Genomic DNA, 22,224 nt, shown 5'->3' on the forward strand with positions numbered 1-22,224 from the left:
AAGTATCGGGTGCTTGTCGAAGGGTTGTCCCAATACTTAGAGGAAGGATTTGAACCTTTCTCCTTGTTATACACTCTAAAAAATAGAGGTACGATATGAGTACTTTTTTGTACTTAAAGGTACACTCTTTATAATTGTACCTTCAAAGGTACAATACTGGTCTTTACAGGGTCAGATTTGTTCCCTCTGAAGTACAAAGTCATTCCTAACAGCAATAAGTACAAATTTGTACCATTTAACCAGCCAAAGGGTACATTCAGTATTCTGCATCACTGCACTAATAAACAATATATATTTAAATTGCACATTTTTTTATTTGAAAGCCAGACAATTTTGGATCATCAAGTTTTTGAGCCAAATTTAGTTGATGATAATGTTTTTAATCTTTATAATCTTTACTGGCACAAAAACCATGGGTACAAAAAAGGACTTTCACTGAAAGGTACTTTTTTGTACCTCAATATAAGGTACAGCCCCAGCGACAAGCTTTGTACTCTTTTAAGTACAAATCTGTACTTATATTTCTTAGTGTGTACTTGAAAACAAGGAATAGGGGTACAAATTAGAAATGGGATTGGGCCTATCAATTTCAATCACAGCCTCAGTGTTGAGAAACAGTTGAGAAATTCTGATATCAATACATGATAACCGTATTTCTTTTTGCAATATAAAGAATAAAATGTGTTTAATAATTTTTTTTTTCTGTCTCATAAAAGTAGAAGTGTCTAATGACCCTGTCATTCAAAATTACACTTCACCAAAGACACACAGTGCAGTTAGCAGCTCTGGCAGCATTTACATTCCTAACAATAGAGGTGTTACAAATGTTTTGGTGATACCATAGATAGCAGAATATTTGTGCCTCTAGCAGGTTGTAAAAAAGAACATAAAAGACCAACAATCACAGAATAGCACATATAATTAGAAGCTTTTAACAGCAGATTCAGGAAAATAGGCCTTATTTAACAGCTGATTTTAGGCAGAAATTTCTTATTAAAGCGCACACAATGTTAAGGACAATGGGATCCTTCATTATAAGAGCCGAGCTGTGAGTAATTATGTGGGTTATAAACACATTATAACCCTAATAGAGACTTTTTTGTTTGGGCTTTTTCAGGAACAAATCTTCTGAACAAAATTGTTAGGAAGACCTTGGTGAATGAGGCATAGTGTGTGCACCTGCATCATGTAAAACGATCCTAATTATAGACTGCAGATTATAGACCATTAAATGCCTTAAATCCACAAGCCTTTAAACTTTACATCTATTTAACGCTTGTCATTATTTTCCTTCTCTGCTGTTGGGGAATAAAGCAAAAGTTCTGGAAGGATGTAAGTCATTTCTTGGTGTGATTGTTGTGTGTCAGGGTTGTTTTGACAGTTTGGTTTGGATATTGCTTTTGAGTGCTGCAGTTTTGCTTGTTCTTCTGTTGCATACGACTGAGAGGCAATATTATTTTGCATGCACCCACTGTGCAGAGGTTTATAGCTTGTAGAGGTGGCAAATCCAGGTCCAGAATGGAATAAGCTATTGTTTTACATGGAGCTTTAATTTCTGGACCTGTGTTTGCCACTCTTGGTTGCTTTGCTCTCCTTCAACAGGATGGTCGGTCAGCTGATGAAGATTCTCTAGATTGTTTTTTTTTTTGCAGTGTGTAGTGCTGTCAGAATCTACCCATAAACAGGTTTAATTAAAGGGGCATTCTGAGCTAAAAGTATGAAGTTAGCATTCTACTTCTTCTGGCACAATTCCTGAAGCTCAGCATGATATTCAAATTAAATGCACTGTTTTTTTTATGTTATTATTTAATTGTTTTCATTAATCATAATATTCTCAGGCTATAAACCCAGCACATGTTATACAAATGTCATATAACCACTGAGAATTAATATGGTTTTCTAACCGGTAGCTTAGCCAAGGATAAAATATGCTATTTTTTATTTGCCCAATCTATTACCTTGATTGTAATTTAATTATTAAAGACATTTTCCTCTGAAATGAATCACCGGAGTATTGTCTTCTAGTTTTTTTTATTCCTTCTACCTTCATCAGGTATAATATCCTCAGAAAGGAGTGTTCTTAGTCCTCATACCAAAAAAATATGTTTATTTTGTGGCTCCGCTGTAACAACAGATGCAGTGATGGGTATTTTTTAACTTTGGCCAGAATGTCCCTTTAGCCAGTCTATAAATATACAGTCTTGCATGATAATGGTGTTGTGCAGATATCTTTATTTTATTATTTTTTATTTGATGTGCTTTTTTGCTTTGCTCTTGTCTTGCTTGTATAGAAACAGACACATCCCGCATGAGATCCTGCTGTGTTGGTTTGTGTTACTGTTGTGAAAAAAGTGATGCACTGAATTTGAACTATGAGTCAGAAAACACAGATAACATTCCTCAATCCTCAGTGTCAAATTAGTTCCAGAAGCACACAATAAAGGGCATTACCACCCACAGTGGACAGCACAGTGGGTGGTAATAATCGTGATTGGCATTGTCTGGCTAGAAATGTATCAGAGTAAAAGTATTATTATTATTATTATTATTATTACCTTCTTAAAAGTATGTAGTGAAGTATAAGTAGAAGTATATTATATTAACGCTTTTCTGTCTTTCTCTATACTTCAATTTGGTGCAAACTATATACATAGTTCAATCAAGAAAATGAATTCAGTGCATCACTTTTTTTTAAAGCGTGCTTGTCACTGCTGTTTGCTGATTTATGTGTCTCTATGTGACCTTAGTGCCACAGCCTCCAACCATAACCCACCAGTCTCCTAAGGACTACATTGTTGACCCTCGAGAGAACATCGTCATTCACTGTGAAGCTAAAGGAAAGCCTCATCCGAGGTAAGTCATTTATGCCGTGGCCATTCATGTACATGAATACTCGCTTTATGTGTCGAACAATCATTTTTACACAGGCTCTTTATACACTACGGACTCACCAATCCTCTTGTACTGAGCCACGATAAGAGGATTTCATGGACCTCCTGAGGCACAGGAAAAGAACTGTCTACAGTAAAACACAATATACAATTCTATAAAGTGCAAACTAAATATGCCTTAAGAATCACAGTACGTAGCAGAAGGCCTGGCGCACAGCAAATATGATCTGACAAAAGGGCAATCAAAGCTTTTATGCATATTTCCATCCCACATTCTATTCTGATTGGGCCAAACGGACTGAGATAACGGATGGTTTCTTTAGGTTATGAATATTCTGTGCTTTGTTCTCTCTGATTTTGGCAAAGGCTCCTGATGATTATATCACTCCTGTGGTTGGATTTAGAGCTCCATTAATCTGAAGGAATATTAATAAGGGCTCTTCAAGTATTTAAGTCAGAATAAGTGGCAGAATGTTTTATCTGTGTGAGAGTCTATGAAAAGTAAGTGTTATGTAAGTAAGAGGATAGTGTTTAACTTCCCGCTGTGATAATATGGTAAATGGGAATGTGTCCTTTCTTACTGAAGAGGACACACACTAATATACATAAGTAACAATTGATACATAATAATCCATAGCTGTTGCTATTCACAATAAATGAACAATATTGGAAACAAAACAAATTTTGCATTATTTGGTAGTTCTACATGAATCTTGTGATATTTAAAAATACAGGAACTTTCACCTCCTTTCAACAGAGGTAAAGAAGTAAAATGAATGATATAGGGCCAATGTACACTGTAATCTGCCTTTGGTAGATTGAAAAATAGAATAGTGTAGATGTTTCCATTGATGTCAAATGTTAAATGACCTTATATGACATTGCATATGCTTATATGACATCCTGCGATGTGACCATTAGAAATTAAAAAGTTTATCCAAAACTTGCTGATGCAGCATTGCTGAGTAGTCAGCGTGCTCGGAGGAAAGCGCAGCGGCTCGGTTCTGATACATCAGCTCACAGACGCCCTGTGCTGCGGACATCACCCTAGTAGTGATGTGGGGAGAGAGCGCCATCTACCCACCTGGAGGGAGCAGGGCCAATCTTGCTCCCTCTGAGCGCCGGCAGCTTGATGGCAAAGCTGCATGAGTGGGGGTTAAAAAAAAACTGCAACCTTTCGCTCATAGTGGCTTTGCTTTAGACCGCTGCACCACTTGGCTCCCATCCTAAACATCTTTTAAAGTGAAGCCTGACTTCCTCGGGCAGACAGGAAGTCAGAAACTACAGAATGTAACTGAAGGAGGTGAAGGAGGCAGAATAATAATCGAGGGAATTGTGTAACCAGTTATAACCCTAAATTCAGATGCTTCTTTTACTTTTAACAATGATTCTGTGTCCATCAGCTTGTAACATTTTTGTGAAAAGTGTGTCTTTTAGTGGTGGGGATGCTCAGGAGCAAGAAATATCAAATCTGATAGAAATTGATTAATGTGTGATATGTTATTTATTAAACATAATGTTGTGTATTTGATTTAAACAGTATAATGGATGTTGAGCATGCTGAATGGCCCTGTGGTAATGTTGACTACATTACCTACTGAAAGAGATAATGATAGATGATGTGATGAGATGTGCTGCTATTTTAGCTGTGGTTAAAATCTTTCCTCACTGTGCACCTACAGCTTCTCGTGGACGAAGAATGGCATACATTTTGACATTGATAAAGACTCGAGAGTGAACATGAAGTCTCATTCTGGCACTCTGGTCATTGACATCAGTGGAGGGGAGAAGGCAGAGGCTTATGAGGGTGTTTACCAGTGCACTGCCCGTAACGAGCATGGAACAGCCGTCTCCAACAACATTGTCATTCGACAGTCAAGTATGTTAACCTTTTTACAGATCACATCACTAATATTTCTGCTAACTCACTGGGTTTTTCCATCTTATTCATATGATTTGTGCTTGTTTGGTCATCTGCTCATCTTTTATTTAAATGGCTTTCTTTTCTCATCGCTAATCTTGTTTTCTTTTCATCATCTCTGTGTAAAAAGACACGTTTGCCATCATCAAAGCACTTATTATGGAAGGTATTTGAATTCAGACTCAGAGCATGCAGAGTTTCCTCAGTGTTCCCAGCTTTATTCACCTCAATTTGATATTTTATTAGGATTTGATATTTTGACACAACTTCCCCTTTATCCCAAACATTGTTAATCAGCTAAGACATGTGTGGTGTTAAAGGTTTGCTTTTTGCTTTTTTTGTACTGGATTTCTGAGGCTAATACAGCTAACAAGCAGTATGTCCCAGCACGGTCCCTAAGATCTGCCAATCAGCTTCGGCTAGTGGTTCCAAAGTCAAAGCTGAAACTGAGGGTGGGGCAGATTGCTTTCTGTGGGTGCCCCGAAAATGTATAATGAGTTGCTGCAGATTCGATTTGCTTTAAAAATTAATAGACTTTGACACTGACAATAGATACATATACTCCACCAATTAGTATCATGTAAAGTGTATTTTCTTTGAAAATGTTAAATAGTGTCAAATAGACATTATTCTGTAGTTTATGACACTATAAGAAGTACTATTATCTTTTAAAATGCACAGAAGTATGTCTTGTCTATGTGTTGGATCTATCATTGAGAGATCCACCGGTTCAATTCCTGGCAATAGTACAGCTCTTAATGGCCAGGGGTCAAAGACAGCACTTTATACTTTTTTTTGGAAGTCTTTATTTACGCTTTATTGTGTGATAGGGTAGTTCTAGCTAGTTTAAGGGTTAGGAAAATTGAAAACTACCATTGCTTTACCAGCCCAGACCATCCTATAGCTCATTATTAGTCTGTGTTTTTGTCCATTTTCTACAAAATATGCAGCATGCATTAATAATTCAAGCACACACTTTGCTAAACCTCCATTATTTGTCAACTACATTAACCTCATAAATCCAGTTCTATGTTAAAAAAACAAATTTCAAAAATATCTTATTAAAACATTTAGGGTAAAAGAGTTTTTTATTTGCATTTCATATTCTTCCCGTTCCATTTCTTCCCTCATTGCTCCGAAACTAACATTGTTTTGCTGTGGTTTAAAGAATATATCTCCTGTAAACAGTGCTGTGGTGTTTTGTGCTGTGTCCTGTAGGATCCCCTCTGTGGTCCAAAGAAAAGATCAAACCATACGTCATTCAGGAGGGCACACATTTAGTGCTGCCATGCAGACCACCTGCAGGACTGCCGCCTCCCATCATCTTCTGGATGGACAACAGTAAGCATTTTCTTTAAGCTGTGAACAAATCTCAGCACAACTGGGCCTCATGTACAGGCAATGCATCTTCCCTCCAGCATTACATCAACATACAGCATGTTGATGTTGTAAATTACACTTTCAGCTGAGATGTTGTTAGCAATAGTGCAGCTCTTCAGAGGCTCAGAGAAGAGTGCTTATTACATGTGAGGTAAACAAAACTATATAGAAAAGAAAAAGCACGAAACAAAATAGCACGTTCCACAATTTTTATAATTGTTGTCGGAACTAAAGAAGGACAAACTTCATATTGATCTTTACAGTGTTATGATGTTTGCCAAACACATGGGGGCAACATTTTTAGGTATCAACATTAGGGCTGCCACATACAACTATGGTATGATTGACGAGTGATTGACTGTTTACATTAATAATTGTTTAATAACCAGATATGTATTTTTTAAAACTATAAACTTTTAAAATTAGCTTCAGAGTGTGTGAAATGGCTACTGGAGTCCATTTTTTCCAACACTGAAAAGAGTTTTCTGCCACACCCGCTCCCTCTGGGTTGCCAGATTTACACAAAGAGGCCAGCGATGATGAGTCTTTCTCATTACACTGTAGCTGATCAGTAAATATATACGTTTTATAGTCCAAAATGCCCATGTCTACTACACTAGTGTTAGTGGTGGTAAATTACCCAGATAAGGTCAGCAACCTTACTGAAGCTTAGTGATTACCTGTTAATCAGAAAAATAGCAAGCTTGGCCATTTCTATGGCTGTCACACACTGTTTATTTTCTGTTGTCTAAACCTGTCAACCTGGTGAGGAAATGGGACTGGGGGAATAGCGGTGGGCAGATTCTAAGGTTACATCCCACGAAGATTTTCGTGATGTACTGCACAGTTTCAAATAACAAAATACTGTCTGAAACTCTACTGACAAGAGCTGTCAGTGCTTTAAGCCAGCCTGTTTTCTTAATATCTGATGATACATCCTGATTATGTTATGAGTTCCTACAGAAAATGTCATCCTTAATGGTTCTTTAAGACAATAAAGATAAATATCTTGGAAAAAATACTGTTTTTTGGTTATGTTATAGTTTTTTGGCTAGTTCTACTTGATTTAAGATAAAAAAAGACTTGCTGTGAAAAAATTGCTGTGAAAAGATTGGTGAGCTTTTCTAGGATCAGTCCTGTGTGATGTTGCATTGCAGCAGAGAATCAGCGCGTGTTATAAAACCCAGCCAACCTAGCTCGGCTGTTCTCACAACTGAATATATGAGCTTACGCCTGCTGTCACATTACAAGCTACATTACTTCAGGATTGCTTTTAGGCCTTTCCATTTTTATGGTACTGTGTCATGTTTTACAGCATTCACCCACTTCAGTAACAGGGCTAGCAGTAAACGGCCTCCTTTCCCTCTCTCTCTCTCTCTTTCTCTCCCTCTTCCTTTTTCTCTCTCCCTCGCTCCCTCTTCTTACTCTACATCACTCTGTCTACCTGCCCAAGCATGTAGCTGTCACCCAGTCTCTTCTACACCATGAAAGTCTTACCTCACACTAGCCTTACCTGTCACCCTTCGCTGCTCACTGTCACCTCCCTCTCTCCACTGTCTTCCTCTCTCTTATTTTCTCTATAAATCCCCTCTGTCCTCTTTTTCCCCTCTCAGTCTCCTTCCTTTATTCTATCTCTCTGTCTTACATCTCTTCTCTCTATTCTGTTACACTATTCTCGTTTTCTATCTTTCTCTTCCTATACTATATCCCTTCTTTCTGTCACTCCCCCTGCTTCCATTTTCTCACTGCATCTGCAGCTCTTTTTTCAATATTTAAGACTCAGAGTAGCTATATTAATATGACTGTAATTAGTTCAGTATTGTCAAAGCATAGTAACAGTAGTTACAATAAAGACAATACAACCATAAATAAACTAGATTCCTAAAGAAAACACTGAATGGTTGCATATGCAGTAGTAGCTATGCAGTTGCTATGTTGTTGACATTGTAATCCATTTTTTCCAATGGTGCTCATTGATTTGTTGCTACATTGTTGCTAGGTGGTTGCTACTGTATTCCAGGGGGTTGCTATACTGTTTCTGAGTGGTTGCAGTTGTATTCTTAGATGTTGGTATTGAGTTGCCAAGTGGTTGCTTTGACAATAATTGCTAGGTGGGTGTTATGTTGTGTTTTTATATTGGTCTAAATGTGATTGCTATGATATCCCAAGATTTGATAAGATACTGCCTAGGTTGCTATGATACTGCTAATTTGTTGGTATTCCAATTAGTATTCCAAGTATTCCAAGTAGTTGTGTTGCTTGGTGGTTGTAACATGATAGATAAGTGATTGCCCGGTGGTTTTCTATGGTGTTGGAAACTACGGCATTCCATGTGGTTGCTAAGGTGTTGCTATATGGTTGCTATGGCTTACAACGGTTACACATCTGGCAAATAAAAAATTCTAATAATAATAAAAAAAATAATATAAATCACATAATGTATTTATACAGTAATTACCAGCATCAGTAATAACAATTCTTACATGCATTGAAGTGAATAAAGGTAATATTAAACAAAAATAAGGTTCTGAAAATGTACAAAATTGAAGCAATGTGATTTTTATTTTAGTGTTTATAGTGAGCTAGGTGGTAATGTTGGAATGTAAAGTAAATAATGACATACCGGGCAGTAAAGGGCAAAATTGTGAAAAAGTATTTACATTAATTTTTCAGGTAGAAGTGTAAATTCTAGGGTTTAAAAAATACTTGTGTAGAAGTTGAAGTATCAACTCAAGCTTTTCACTCAAGTAAAAGTGCTGATTTCAAAACCACTTAAAGTGGTGTGACATTTGGCTCGAGTTCTCTTGAGTCTCTGCACGGATCATCTTCATACTAGGCTACATACACCTGCTATGTTCTTGCTGAAGTGTGACGTGACGTGTGCAGGTGTGATGGATCACATATAAACCAGTAGGGTGTCGGAATAATATATGTATATAGTTCTCATCCAATCACAATCAGATTCACTCAATCCACATGGAGAGATTTATCTTAATAGGTTTTTTTTATGATGAGAAGATAGGATAAGTAGTAGAAGAAAAAGTCATCTGAAAAGTATAGATAACCAAAAGTTCTACTTTAGTAAGATAATGAAAGATTTGTACTTAGTTATTTGACACCTCTGGTAAGGGAGTTCTGTGTCTCCACAAAAATCAGCTGCTAAATGTCTCTCTCTCTCACTTTTCTCTCGTTTCCTCATTCTCCTCTTCACAGATTTCCAGCGCCTTCCTCAGAGCCGCCGCGTCTCTCAGGGTCTGAATGGAGATCTTTACTTCTCCAACGTTGTGACGGACGATTCCAGAAGTGACTACATCTGTTACGCACGCTTCCCCCACACACAGACCATTCAGCAGAAGCAGCCCATCACCGTCCGCGTCCTCAACAGTGAGTCCCTTATGACTACTTCGTACATCTGTAGGACAGAAGCTGAGGCGTAGCTTCCCGCAGTTATGATTATTATAACACACTCATCTGATGACACCAGCTCTCAATGGGGACCATTGTCAGACCTCACATGGGTTTTTTTGTTTGAGAAGGTTGCCATAAAAGCCTCCAAACCTCCATTCATTGCTTTAAAGCTCTGTCAGCTCCCTCTCAGCAACAAAGGAGGGTACTCTTGAGATGAGCTTGTTTATTGGAAAATGCTACTGAATGCACAGCTGTGCAACTTCTCTGGAAACGGCCATGTTTACTGGAATCAGTTTGCTTACTTATACAAAATTAATAATATTAGTTTGTTTTATTAATGTTAAAATCATGTACACATTTTAATTAAGTAAATTCAGTGCTCCACTATTGACCTCATGTTCAGTTTAGCTTTTTCATTCTTTATTTCTACATTATTTGTGTATTTCCTTTATTTTCTGTCCACAGGCATGATTAGTTCAGTCACTTTCTGATTTTTTTTTTCTTTTGATAAATATCATGATTCATGTGTTTGACCTTCTGTTGTGTTCCAGTGGATGCAATCAATGAGACAATGGCAGCTTATTTGAATGAGACTGATGATTTTTTTGGTGGTGAGTGATGCCGCCCCCTAGTGATTGCGCCTTGATGGTTTAACCAGCCCTAGATATTAACCCTCATCATAGTTTAACCAGCTGCACAGCGCAGTTTACTAACCACAGTCTTCAATCTATCTTTCCTTACCTGCTCCAAACAATCATTTTATAAACTTCTTACCCTCTCAATTTTTTTCTTCTCTTCCTGTTTCATCTAATGTATTAACTGCTTTAATTTAAATAACAAAAGTAACTTTTCTGAATACATGGAAACAATATTGTTCTTTGCCTGGGGTGCTTCTTTCGCTAAGCCTGTTGCTTTATTGTATTATCCTCTTGAGACCCAGCGTCCTCATATGAGGACATTACATTTCTGCTTCTCTACACCATTATACTTAATTTTTTAAAAGGTTGACCCTTTAGCTTTATATGGAGACACCGCCTGTACTATCTAGTGGTCACATGACAACATTATAGTTAAGTTATTGAAAACAAGATGGCGGTAATCCCAGTCAAAAGTTTCTACAGCCAGTCCAGACAGAAACTGAAGGGACAGGTGAAATAATCTCATAGAATTTTATATTTGAAACTATGTTTTTTACTTTCTGTACAAAGCTAAAATTTAGTTTTTGACTAATTGGGTCCGGCTGATCCCAAATGACAAGGATATATTATTATTATTATTTTATTTATTTATTTTTTTTGCAAAAACGACTTCCTATAAGAAGACAAAGTTAAGATTTTATACTTGTTAGGTCCTCCTAAATAGACAGAAGTGGTGTGACACACACCAAGCTAAAGTCCAGGTCTCAGAAGGTTATAATTATGTTTTCAGTGAATTATTTGTATTAGTCATTCAAAAGGCTTTCACTTTTACTTATTTCAATTGGAAGTTAGCTCTAAATCTTTGCATTCTTGCTTTCATGTTTGTTTAACCTGGCACATGCTAGTTTTAAACAATAGCATGAAAAAATGAGTATAACACTTAACACAGGATTTTAGATAAAAATGCTAGCTAAATCATCTGTTATTGTCCTTTCTTTCTCTGCTCATCCTTTCACTCATTTTATCCTGCCATTCTACAGCTCACATCTTCCATCTGCTCATTTCTCATTGTACAACCTCATGTTCACTTTATGGGTCTAATTTACTTAAGCTTTTAGCACGACCTCAAATCAACCCATCTACAAATTGACATCCCATCTACAAAAAGTCATGTTACAAAAATGAGGTGCTAGCAGTTATGGTAAATGTGGCCCTGTGTATTACATTTTCTCATTTTGCTACTTCTTATTTGTTCATTAATTATGTTTGATAGATTGAAATGTTCCACATCTGCCACCAAGGCACTTAGGAGTCAATTAGCAGAGCATAACGTACAGAATACAAAACTACATGTTCCATGACTCTCTGCCTTAAGGATGTTGTATGTGTTAGAAGTTTTGATGCCTGAGCCAAAAACTAGCTTTGGCTGTGATTTTTTTGCTGAATAGAAAAGTGTTTTTATTGCTTTTATGTACATTAAAAAAAAAAACTACAGAGAAAGCTTTTAATTATATTTAAAAAGTCCTCCGAATCGAACAGTGCATCAATTTAAAATGACTAGCATTGCATTTTCTGGTTTGTATGTTAGGTTTAATTGTCAACTTGATGAAAAAATGAGCGTGTGATTATACTTGTTTATACTTATTATTCTCACTTCAGACGCCCCATCAGAGGAGAGACCCCCTATATTTATGGTTCCAGAAGGTTCTGTCAGCTCAAAGATGGTTCTAAGAGGACAGGTTCTGGAGATGGAGTGCATTGCTCAGGGACTGTAAGTCAATTCTTATTTCTTTACTATAAACTGAAACTCTCTTAATGCCTGGCCCACAATACAGGAGAAATTATGTTTTAAAGCATAGGAGATATTCCTTTCAGATCATGCATATAAACAATGGTTTTAACATAACACTTCACTGGAGTTTCTCACAAAGAAAAAAATGCTACTGTGCAAAGAAAAAGCTAAGAGGGCAGTTAGAATTATTTTGCTCAAAAAATATTTACTTTATAATAAATGCAAATAATAATCAACGAAGCCAGTAATGCAGATAATATTAAATATTTTTTTTACAATGTAACATTGAGGTTAAGATTGGGGTATTATATACACCCCACACAACAGAATAATCTGGAAGGATTATCGTTTAGGATCACCCTAAAATCAAATTGGAATTAAAATAATTCTGGTTATCCCACGCATTGGTAAATACAATTTTAAACTAATAAAGTGTTTGGTGCTAGGTAAAATTCTATGTGAATTCTGTTAATCTATTAGCATAGAAAATAATATTTTATCATAATATTTAAATGGACAGTTTTCTTACATTTATTTTATTTATAACGTTACTTTTTAAAATTAAACGAACCTGCTTTGTAGTAAAGTATATTGTTAGCATGATTTTTTTAACATTTGAAAGAGACTTACAGTTCCAAACTGAATAAAAAATGAATGAATGGGATGAACATAATATAAGAGAACATAATGTTAGTATTAAAATATTTTTTTAAAGAAAATTAAATGCGTTACATATGAGATTATTTTACTTGATTAACTCAAGTTAAAGTATCACGTGTAAGATAAAAAATGCTTAGTAATCCTGTAGTTTTAAAATGAGCTTTTGGTACCAGATTACATAAGTTAGAGCCCTTGGGCAGGACACCTAATTCTATATTCACCTTCCCGTGTAACACGATTGAAATATACCTTGCCCTGAAGTTATACAACACCAAATAGATTGTGTGTATATATATATATATATATATATATATATATATATATATATATATATATATATATATATATATATATATTGAGTAAAGCCACGGCTTTGTTCTGTTCTTCATCTCTCTTATTGCCTCTCTTCTCTGTTCCCCCTCTCTCTCTCTCCAGCCCCACTCCAGAGGTCACTTGGAGTAAGGTCAGTGGCGAGCTCCCCACTAAGAGAGCTTCCTTCCAGAACTTTCAGAAAACACTGCGGATTGTGAATGTTTCTGAGGCAGACGCTGGAGAATACCGCTGCACTGCCAAGAACCGCCTGGGCTCCGTCCACCACAACATAAGAGTAACGGTGAAAGGTGGGAGATGGATGGCGACAAAACACTCTAGCTCTTCACCTCACATTTGCGCTCTCTCCATTTCCTCTTATTGATTTTTAAATGCAATGCGTGATTTTATTATCTGGCGAACTGATGTTCTGTCAGCAAGCAGGACTGAAGATGGAAATACGGTTATTAGATTGTCTTAGGAAAACATTTTGAATGTTGATACACTCTAAAAAACAGAGGTACGATATGAGTACTTTTTTGTACTCGAAGGTACACTCTTCATAATTGTACCCTCAAAGGTACCATATTGGTCTTTACAGGGTCAGATTTGTTCCCTCTGAAGTACAAAGTCATTTCTAACAGCAATAAGTACAAATTTGTACCATTTAACCAGCCAAAGGGTACATTTAGTATTCTGCATCACTGTACTAATAAACAGTATGTATTTAAATTGCACATTTTTTATTTAAAAGCCAGACAATTTTGGATCATCTAGTTTTTGAGCCATATTTAGTTGATGATAATGTTTATAATCTTTATAATCTTTACTGGCACAAAAACCATGGGTACAAAAAAGGACTTTCACTGAAAGGTACTTGTTTGTACCTTAATGAAAGGTACAGCCCCAGCGACAAGCTTTGTACTCTTTTAAGTACAAATCTGTACTTACATTTCTTAGAGTGTAGAATTAAGAGGTTTTACTGTAAGTTCTGTTTACTGTAAACAGTGTGTCAGAAGGATGCCTGTATATATACGTATAGCCTAGAAGTTAAAAGACTTTGTCAAATGAGATCCTAAATTAGCATAAAAATTACGAACAAAACAGGGCTTTTGGAATGCAATGGATAATAAAAAATAAATGACAATTAATCTTAAGAGATAAAAAAACAACACTCAAAACAGTGGGGATTCAGAGTTTATTTTACTTCCTTGGTCTTAGCCAGCATATCTAAACTTCAGTCTGTTCTGGCCAGGTTTTTGTCTTAACTAAACGGACCTCAACACCCACCGTTCCACCAATCACGATTGAGTGTCCTACATCCTTGAGGTCGATCTGACCTAAGATGATGACTGTTCTCGGCTTGTTTGATTAGCCTGCTCTAAACTTAAAACAGATGCCATATTTTTCTGTCTATTAAGATACATAGCCGGCCCTGGTGAAGCTAGCCAGCACATATGCATTTTTTACCCATGGTTACATATAACTCCCTCAAAAGAATTAACCAGAGATCATACAGTACAACTGGATAACATATTGATCATGCTAAATATTTATTAAGATAAAATACTGATTCTTTATTTAATCAGAAAAAAACAATATACTATTAATTTTTTATCCGTATTCTTTTAGTGGTTTATATACATAAAATGTTCTAATGCAGTGTCTGGTCTTTTTCAGCTGCTCCGTATTGGATTACGGCTCCAAAAAATCTGGTTTTGGCTCCACTGGAGACCGGAGTGCTGACCTGCCGAGCAAGAGGCACCCCCAAACCCACCATAAGCTGGTCTATGAATGGAGTTTCCATTGAGAGTAAGTCGCTGTCTGTTCTTAGGACTGATTGTCTCTGCTGTATTCATGTTGAATGATAAAGTCGATTTGGAAGTTGATAAATTGTTTTCATTACAAATGCATCAATAGAAATACTAAGTAAAATTCTATCTAATCAATTCTTTTTACATTGACTTTCATTAAAAGTTATGAAGGTTTTCTCTTCTCCTGTATAGTTGACTTTTTTGAGAGATTTTTTTCGTGTGACAGCAACATTACACTGTATATAATAATGAATGGAAAAATCACTGTCAGTGTACACTCAATACACTCAGGTCGATTAAAGCGTTAAAGCTTATTCCTCTCCAGTCTTGTGACTTTGTGTTTTTTGTTTTTGTGTTTTGTTTTGTTTAATTATAGATGCCGCTTCAGATCCCAGTAGGACAGTGGAGGATGACACCATTATCTTTACTCAGGTTCAGAGTGGATCGAGTGCTGTGTACCAGTGTAATGCCTCTAATGAATATGGATACCTGCTCTCCAATGCCTTTGTCAACGTCCTGGGTGTGTTTTTTATAAGAAACTTGGTTGAAATGATCTAATTTACAAAGCACATAATAAAATACATTAAATCTAAAACACAATATATACAACATATACTGCTAAACTGCTAAGGAATGAGAAAATGCTCATATATTTTGTATGTGGAGACTAAAGCTTCACAAATGTAAGAAATAGGCTAAACATATTTCATAGTTATTTCGGTCTTCTAGGCTGCTGTTTTTTTCTAATAAGCTTTGTTTGTTGCAGCTGAGCCTCCCAGAGTGCTCACTCCCCTAAATAAAGTCTACCAGGTCATTATGAACAAACCTGCTCTGCTGGACTGCGCCTCCTTCGGCTCTCCTCTACCAGGAATCACGTGGTACGTGTGTGTGTGTGTTTGTGCGTTTGTGTGTTTCAGCTCATTAACACTCCAGCTTTGACTCTGTTTTTTCAGTCTTTATGTACAGCATAAGCATTCAGCATTGACTAGATTGCTAAATACTTCCTTTCATCACCTAGCTAACAGAGCAGCGACAGCCCGGAAGCGTAATTAGAGAGTCATCAAAGAAAGTCTTGGCTACTATTTCTGTGTTAATGGTACACAACTGAAGCATGTATTGCAATTAAGGCTGTTTTTTGCAATTTTCTAAATGCAAGGCAGCACTGTGGCAGCATTCTGGTGGGATCACTTAAGACCTTGTTCCTGCAGGTTTAAGGAGAGTCGCTCCAGCGTTCTGCTTGGAGACCCTTATATGTTTCATGAAAATGGAACTCTAGAGATCCCTGTGGCTCAGGCCTTCAACAGCGGCAAATACACCTGCGTCGCCACCAACACCTTCGGCATCTCGGAGAATCATGTATACCTGGAGGTCAAAGGTTTGTGTTTATATAAAACATAATAATTACAATTCAGAGAATGTTTTAGATTTACAGTAAGTTTTGAGACACCTGCTTATTCTTTGGCCCAATCCCATTTCACCCCTTGGCCCAAACACTTAGCCCGACCCCTCTGTTTTGCATGTTCACACCTAGGGTTAGAGTGTCCAGATTTAGATCCAGATCCAGATTCAGATCCAGGGTATGCTCGAGGGGGAGGAGAATGTTAGAGATATATGGCCCTTCAAACTGAGATTTCACAGAGGTACACCAAAAACAGAGGTCTAAGAAATCACTGGCAAGGTGGCGATCAAAAAAGAAAAGTATTTCCTTGTTAAAAATTACGATAACCACTATATTATAATTGTTTTTTTTGTAATTTCAATGGGTTTTTTTGGGCATTATCTTCATAACAAGGCCAGAAAATCAGTAGCTAGCTAACTTTATTTCCTTTTCCACCTTAAACTTTACAATAGACAGCAGAGGCCGCATCATTTAAGGTGAAATGGAAAAATGAAATATAAGCTTATTAAAGCAAATTCCAGCTCCTTATCACAGAGGAATTAAGGAATTGACAATATTTATTCATTGCTACATCACAGTCCCCCTTTGTTGAAGACATATAATGCCCTAAAATGAAGTTGCTGAACTTTTGCACTCCATTGTTATCACATCTTCCCAGCAGGGTCTCCTACTGGTTCTTAAAGGGTTATCATAATTCTTAAGGGGTGGGGGATTTCACCCTTTCGCCTTGTACCTCTGTTCCAAAGGGAAGGGTTACACCTAAACAAAAGATTGAAAAATTGGGACTTTGTTTCTATCAACATTAAGGGTATTAAAAAATATTTATCCTGCTTTTTTGTTGGATTGAGAGAAGGCTTTCTACTACATTTTGGAGCTGTGCTGTGATGAATTGATTGCATTCTGAAACAAGAGTCTTGTTCTACTGGAAGTACTTATCTTCAGAATATAGACAAGTTGTGTGCATGCATTTGCACATATGTGCCAGCAATAAGTGCAACTTATAGTAGCTAAAAGCATTCGTTAGTCGGGGAGTCCACAGACATTTGGACCTACAGTGTATCATCCACACCATTGGGAATACTGGCCTCCCTCCCGCCTCCTTTTTTAAAAGTCTTAGTCTTTAGCTTGCATGTTGTCTGTTTTGCAGATGAAGACAAATGAGCTTAAGTGCTTTTCCAAAGATCAAAACAGGAAATTGCTGTATTGCCCATTAAGTCGTCTAATGGCAGACGTTTGCTGTTCAGCTGTTGTGTTCAGGTGAAGCCTAATTTGCAAGCCTGAAGATGGGACAGACGTGTGCTAAGAAAATGCATTTAGATACAAAAAAAAAACCGGCATACGTGCACATTTCTGCATTCATTTATCTCTGGCAACGGCTAAGTAGTACATCTGTATCAATTAGCAGGTGCTTGGATATGGACATAGTTCACCATATGTTCAACACATAAACCTAAACAACTAAAGACAATATTCTGCAAAACCCATATCACTGAATTATTATTATACACATACATTATTTAGAATCTATTTTCTAACTCTACTCCTCTAAAGCCATAAACCCTCATGTCTTATTTGACGTATACGGCCGTCTCTGTACTTCAGAGCCCACACGGATCCTGAAGCAACCTGACTACAAGGTGGTCCAGAGGAACAGGGACGTGGTGTTTGAGTGTAAAGTGAAGCATGACCCCTCTCTCATACCCACCATGACCTGGCTCAAAGACAACGGAGAGCTTCCAGATGATGAGAGGTATTCATTGACTTTGAAGTTTCTTTAGGGTTTAAGTTAAGCATTTATATTTCATTGGCCTGTCAAAATAATAACATTATTGAATTATCACACAATATATGGACCTGATATCAAGCATGTCAAACTTTATTTTATTTGATTTATGTTTTATTTTTATGATATTTTAAGCTTTGGATTGTAGTTGCTGAATGTCTGAATTTCCTAATGAAATGTTTACTGCATCTTAAAGGGAGTAATTGCTTTAATATTCTATAAGTACAGTATTATATTATTATTACTAAATAAAAACTGTCTTAAACTGTTATGACAATAATATTGATGATTTAAAGCAATTATCTATGGGGCAGTGTACTGTTCAGATAAAAATAGTTATTGTGACAGGCCTAATATATTTTTTTTAACATATTTTTTATATATAATGTTTTTTTGACATGATGTGAATTTGACAGTTCTTTATGTTGCGTCAAATTGTTTGATTGATGATTAGGATGATAGAAGTGCTCCAAAATTACTTGTAATAAAAACGTTTTACATTGACTTCCATAGATAGTTATGAAGATTTTTCCTGTTTTCTATAAAGTCAACAGATTGAAGATGCAATTTTTTTCAAGACAGCAATAATATACTGTATAATAGTAAGTCAAACTTTTGAATGACTTTTGACTGACTTTGCATTGAATGCTTTCAGATTTATCGTGGACTCTGATAGTCTTACCATAACCGAAGTGAGAGAGAGTGATGAAGGGACGTACACGTGCATCATGAACACCACTCTGGACCAGGACACAGCCAGTGCGCATCTCACTGTTGTTGGTAGGTCATTTTGCTTAGTCTGTTTGTGTGAATTGTAATATTACAGGTCATCTGTAAACAGGGATACAGGCTGATTTTAAAGACTTTAGTTGGTTTGTCTCCTTTTACTGGTCAGTTTCTTGGATGTTCTTAGTCATAAAAAAATAGCAAAAGCAAAAGACTGTTCTGGGAAAATACAACAACTCAATATGAATGATTACTGTAATTATCACTGTAAAGATAACTGATCTGATATATGCATCATTATTTTACAAACCCATTTTGTGTGTGTTCTAATTTCTAATTTCTAACTCCTAACTCATTCCTACTCTGCTCTCTGATCTCAGAGGCCACCCCCACACCAGCGGTTGTTTACGGTAATAACAGCCTCACACATACCACATCATATCCCATCCTCCCCTGGGTTGGTGTATGTGTGGAGGTTGTGTTACGCATGCTGTGCTGTAGCTACATATTCATCACTGATTGGATGTTTGCTATGATGTTTGTGTTTGTGTCTTCATTATAGCCTGGCATTAAACACAGGTTCATAGTTTATTGGTTAAAGAATCTTCGATTATATTCTTTAGGTTTGTTTTTTTTATCTCGTGTTAATTGCTTGTGCTTATTTCTTTTTGAAAGGTGCTGGTCTTTGAACACGTTTGCATCATGCAATTATGTTATGTAATGTAAATGATTTAGTATTAGTATTCAGAAAAGCAGAAATCCTTTCTTTAGTGCTATGAAAGATCGTTTCCCATGTTTATGTTAATAAGCTCACTCCACTGCACTCACTGCGGTTTCTCTGAAGTATTAAGTATGATGCATCCCCATTAAACTCATTTGTGTGGAAGGTGTGCATCCCTGTATCAGCCTGGACAAACAAATGCATCTGCCAGTGGTGATGAGTTGTGCATTGTGAGATGTGATACCATTTAAAAACCTGTTTTTGAGACAGTTTTTTTTTTAGTCTGTGCATGATTCATCTGCATGTCATCTTAAAGTAAAAAAGCATTTTGAATCATTTATGTTTCCGTTTATGTTTCAGCTTAGCTTTACAAAACTTTTTTAGAGAAACTAATACCATTAGCCACTTTTTTTGAACACCTGTGCTGTCTGTCTGTCCCTCCTCAGAAAAACCAGATGCGCCTCGAGATTTGGAGCTGACGGATCCCGGAGCACGAAGTGTACAGCTCACCTGGATCCCTGGAGATGAGCACAACAGTCCGATCAAGAGTAGGCTTGTCTTTTGGATGGCTTTTGAATTTAGTTAGCGTGCTGATTATGGATGCAACTTCTAGAATTTAGTATTAAGCTGATTTTCATGCGGATCATGTATCTGTAAATGTAGTGGAATAACTTTCACAGGAACCTTAAATGCTACAAATGTTATCTTTGTTCGTTTATTCGCAATATATCCACAAATGTGCACTTTTTTTAACCAATTATGGCCAATAATCAAACCTCCTTGCTCCTTGCAAATTGTAAGCATTTGTATTTGCAGTCTGGATTTTTGCCCAGTTTGTTAATTCTCCTGCACAAACCCGTCTGATTCCACTTATTAGTAAATTGCCTAATTATTTATTGTATGGTATTACAGCATGAAACTCATACCGTACTCTGGTGCTCTGGCGTTTGCAATTCTTGCTTTATAAATTGAACACAATGATTGTCTGAGGTTAGTTAACAAAGAAATTTAAGATTTTTTTGTTAATTCTCTGCCTGCTGTTGCATGCCTACATTTTGAGGATTTCTATTTTAAGAGTACATAAAAACTTTTGTAGTTTCATGTTTGATAAGTAACTTTACTGAAAATCATCTTATAATAATTAATATAAAAAAATTAAGTAAATCTGCAACTGTCAGAATATATAAATAAAAATAAAAACATTTGCTTCAGTTTCCAGAGCAAAATCAAATATTTAATATCCTTCAAACCTTTCAATTTGTTATAATTGACTAGTTTTTTATGTCAAATTTAAGAATTTGAGGTTGATTCCTGTTACTGATCTGAAATTATTAAGTGGAGTAGAGAGTGAACAGACAACTTCTCCTGTAGTGTCCTGTAGGAGTCTGAAAAGCCCTCAAAGTTTTTTTTAAATACAAAGAATGAATCTTTCCGTAGAGAAAAATGGTTTTATATTACCTACACTTGTAGATCTTATAAAAGCAAAGGCCTGTTAAGGGGTTAAACATCATGAACTATACATTTAATTTATGTTTCATTTTTTCAGAGTTCCTCATTCAGTATGAGGATTCACTTCATGATAAGGACACTTGGCATAACCTGACAGAGGTGCCAGGCTCTAAGACTACAGCTCACCTCAAGCTGTCCCCGTATGTCCACTACAGCTTCAGAGTCTTGGCTGTTAATGAGATCGGCCACAGCCTGCCCAGCCAGCCCTCCCGCCAGTACAAAACCAACCCTGCAGGTAGGAGGTCCTACTTAATACAGTAGTGTGACTAGATTATAACTTAATGATGTTTATAGATTATTATTATTATAGATATTGCTTGTACATCTGTGATATTCTGTCAGTCTGTGCCAATGAGCCAGAAGCTTGTGTTCTTTATGACGTCATGAAATTGTGACATTCGATATATTCTAAATCTGTTTTTCTCTCATTTCTTTCTTTCTTTCTTCTTTGCCTCACAGCTCCTGATGAGAACCCCAGTGAAGTCAAAGGCATGGGCACAGAACATACTAATTTGGTGATATCATGGAAGGTAATGGAAAAAAAGAAAATAATTGCATTGATCACAGACGTTCTGCTGTAGACACTTTGTTTGAAGGTGTTTAACTCGTTGTTCACCTTGGGTTTCCAATAATTTAAGCATAGCATTCATTTATTTTAAGTCTAAACCTAACTCTGTCAATTGAGTTTTACTAGATATGAATTTATAGATCATGTAAATAGGACTAGTCAAGTTAAACTAAGCCAGACAGTAATCTTTATAATAATGTGCAAGACATGAAATTTTGTTACAAATACTGAATTGTAATGGGTTCTTACAAACTTATTGGAATTCATCCGTAATTCTCAACTTTCTTTCCAAGCCATTAACGGGTCTTCAGTCCAATGGTCCTGACCTTCAGTATAAAGTCATGTGGAGGCAGATGAATGTGGACGAAGAGTGGAACTCTGCAACAGTGGCCAATGTCTCCAAGTTTGTGGTAGCTGGGACGCCCACTTTTGTGCCATATGAGGTGAAGGTTCAGGCTCTCAACCACTACGGCCACGGACCGAAACCAGCAGTCATCATCGGCTATTCGGGAGAGGACTGTTAGTAACCGCATTGATGTTTTTCGCATGAAACAGACAATTGTGTGTAAAATGCTATGGATTAAAACCCACAAAGCCTTAAAGGTCTGAAAGTAGAGCCACATATTAGTTCTTAAAAGTCTAAAGTAACTACATAACAACCACAATCATTTGTGGTAGCACCTGAAAAATATCTATATTAACTAA

At 36.5% G+C, this 22,224-nt stretch overlaps 1 protein-coding gene across 25 annotated transcripts in view; it reads left to right on the forward strand.

Annotated features, from left to right (window-relative positions):
* LOC103024007 (neuronal cell adhesion molecule) overlaps positions 1–22,224 on the forward strand; it is a 124,375-nt gene that overhangs the window by 85,011 nt on the left and 17,140 nt on the right. For 7 of the 25 annotated variants that reach the window (XM_049474505.1, XM_049474503.1, XM_049474507.1 and 4 more), the window contains 20 exons: positions 1,315–1,332; positions 2,748–2,853; positions 4,574–4,770; positions 4,943–4,978; positions 6,031–6,153; positions 9,406–9,576; positions 10,152–10,211; positions 11,898–12,009; positions 13,126–13,310; positions 14,680–14,811; positions 15,190–15,333; positions 15,580–15,691; positions 16,022–16,188; positions 17,815–17,962; positions 18,651–18,775; positions 19,102–19,131; positions 19,889–19,990; positions 20,989–21,186; positions 21,411–21,481; positions 21,813–22,038. In XM_049474505.1, the coding sequence (XP_049330462.1) occupies positions 1,315–1,332; positions 2,748–2,853; positions 4,574–4,770; positions 4,943–4,978; positions 6,031–6,153; positions 9,406–9,576; positions 10,152–10,211; positions 11,898–12,009; positions 13,126–13,310; positions 14,680–14,811; positions 15,190–15,333; positions 15,580–15,691; positions 16,022–16,188; positions 17,815–17,962; positions 18,651–18,775; positions 19,102–19,131; positions 19,889–19,990; positions 20,989–21,186; positions 21,411–21,481; positions 21,813–22,038 (2,463 nt within the window). The remainder of the gene's footprint in view (positions 1–1,314; positions 1,333–2,747; positions 2,854–4,573; positions 4,771–4,942; positions 4,979–6,030; positions 6,154–9,405; positions 9,577–10,151; positions 10,212–11,897; positions 12,010–13,125; positions 13,311–14,679; positions 14,812–15,189; positions 15,334–15,579; positions 15,692–16,021; positions 16,189–17,814; positions 17,963–18,650; positions 18,776–19,101; positions 19,132–19,888; positions 19,991–20,988; positions 21,187–21,410; positions 21,482–21,812; positions 22,039–22,224) is intronic. The other 18 variants (XM_022672335.2, XM_049474516.1, XM_049474522.1 and 15 more) reach the window with 9 other exon arrangements.

This window comes from Astyanax mexicanus, chromosome 2, assembly GCF_023375975.1.
Source record: "Astyanax mexicanus isolate ESR-SI-001 chromosome 2, AstMex3_surface, whole genome shotgun sequence".
Taxonomy (NCBI): Eukaryota; Metazoa; Chordata; class Actinopteri; order Characiformes; family Acestrorhamphidae; genus Astyanax; species Astyanax mexicanus.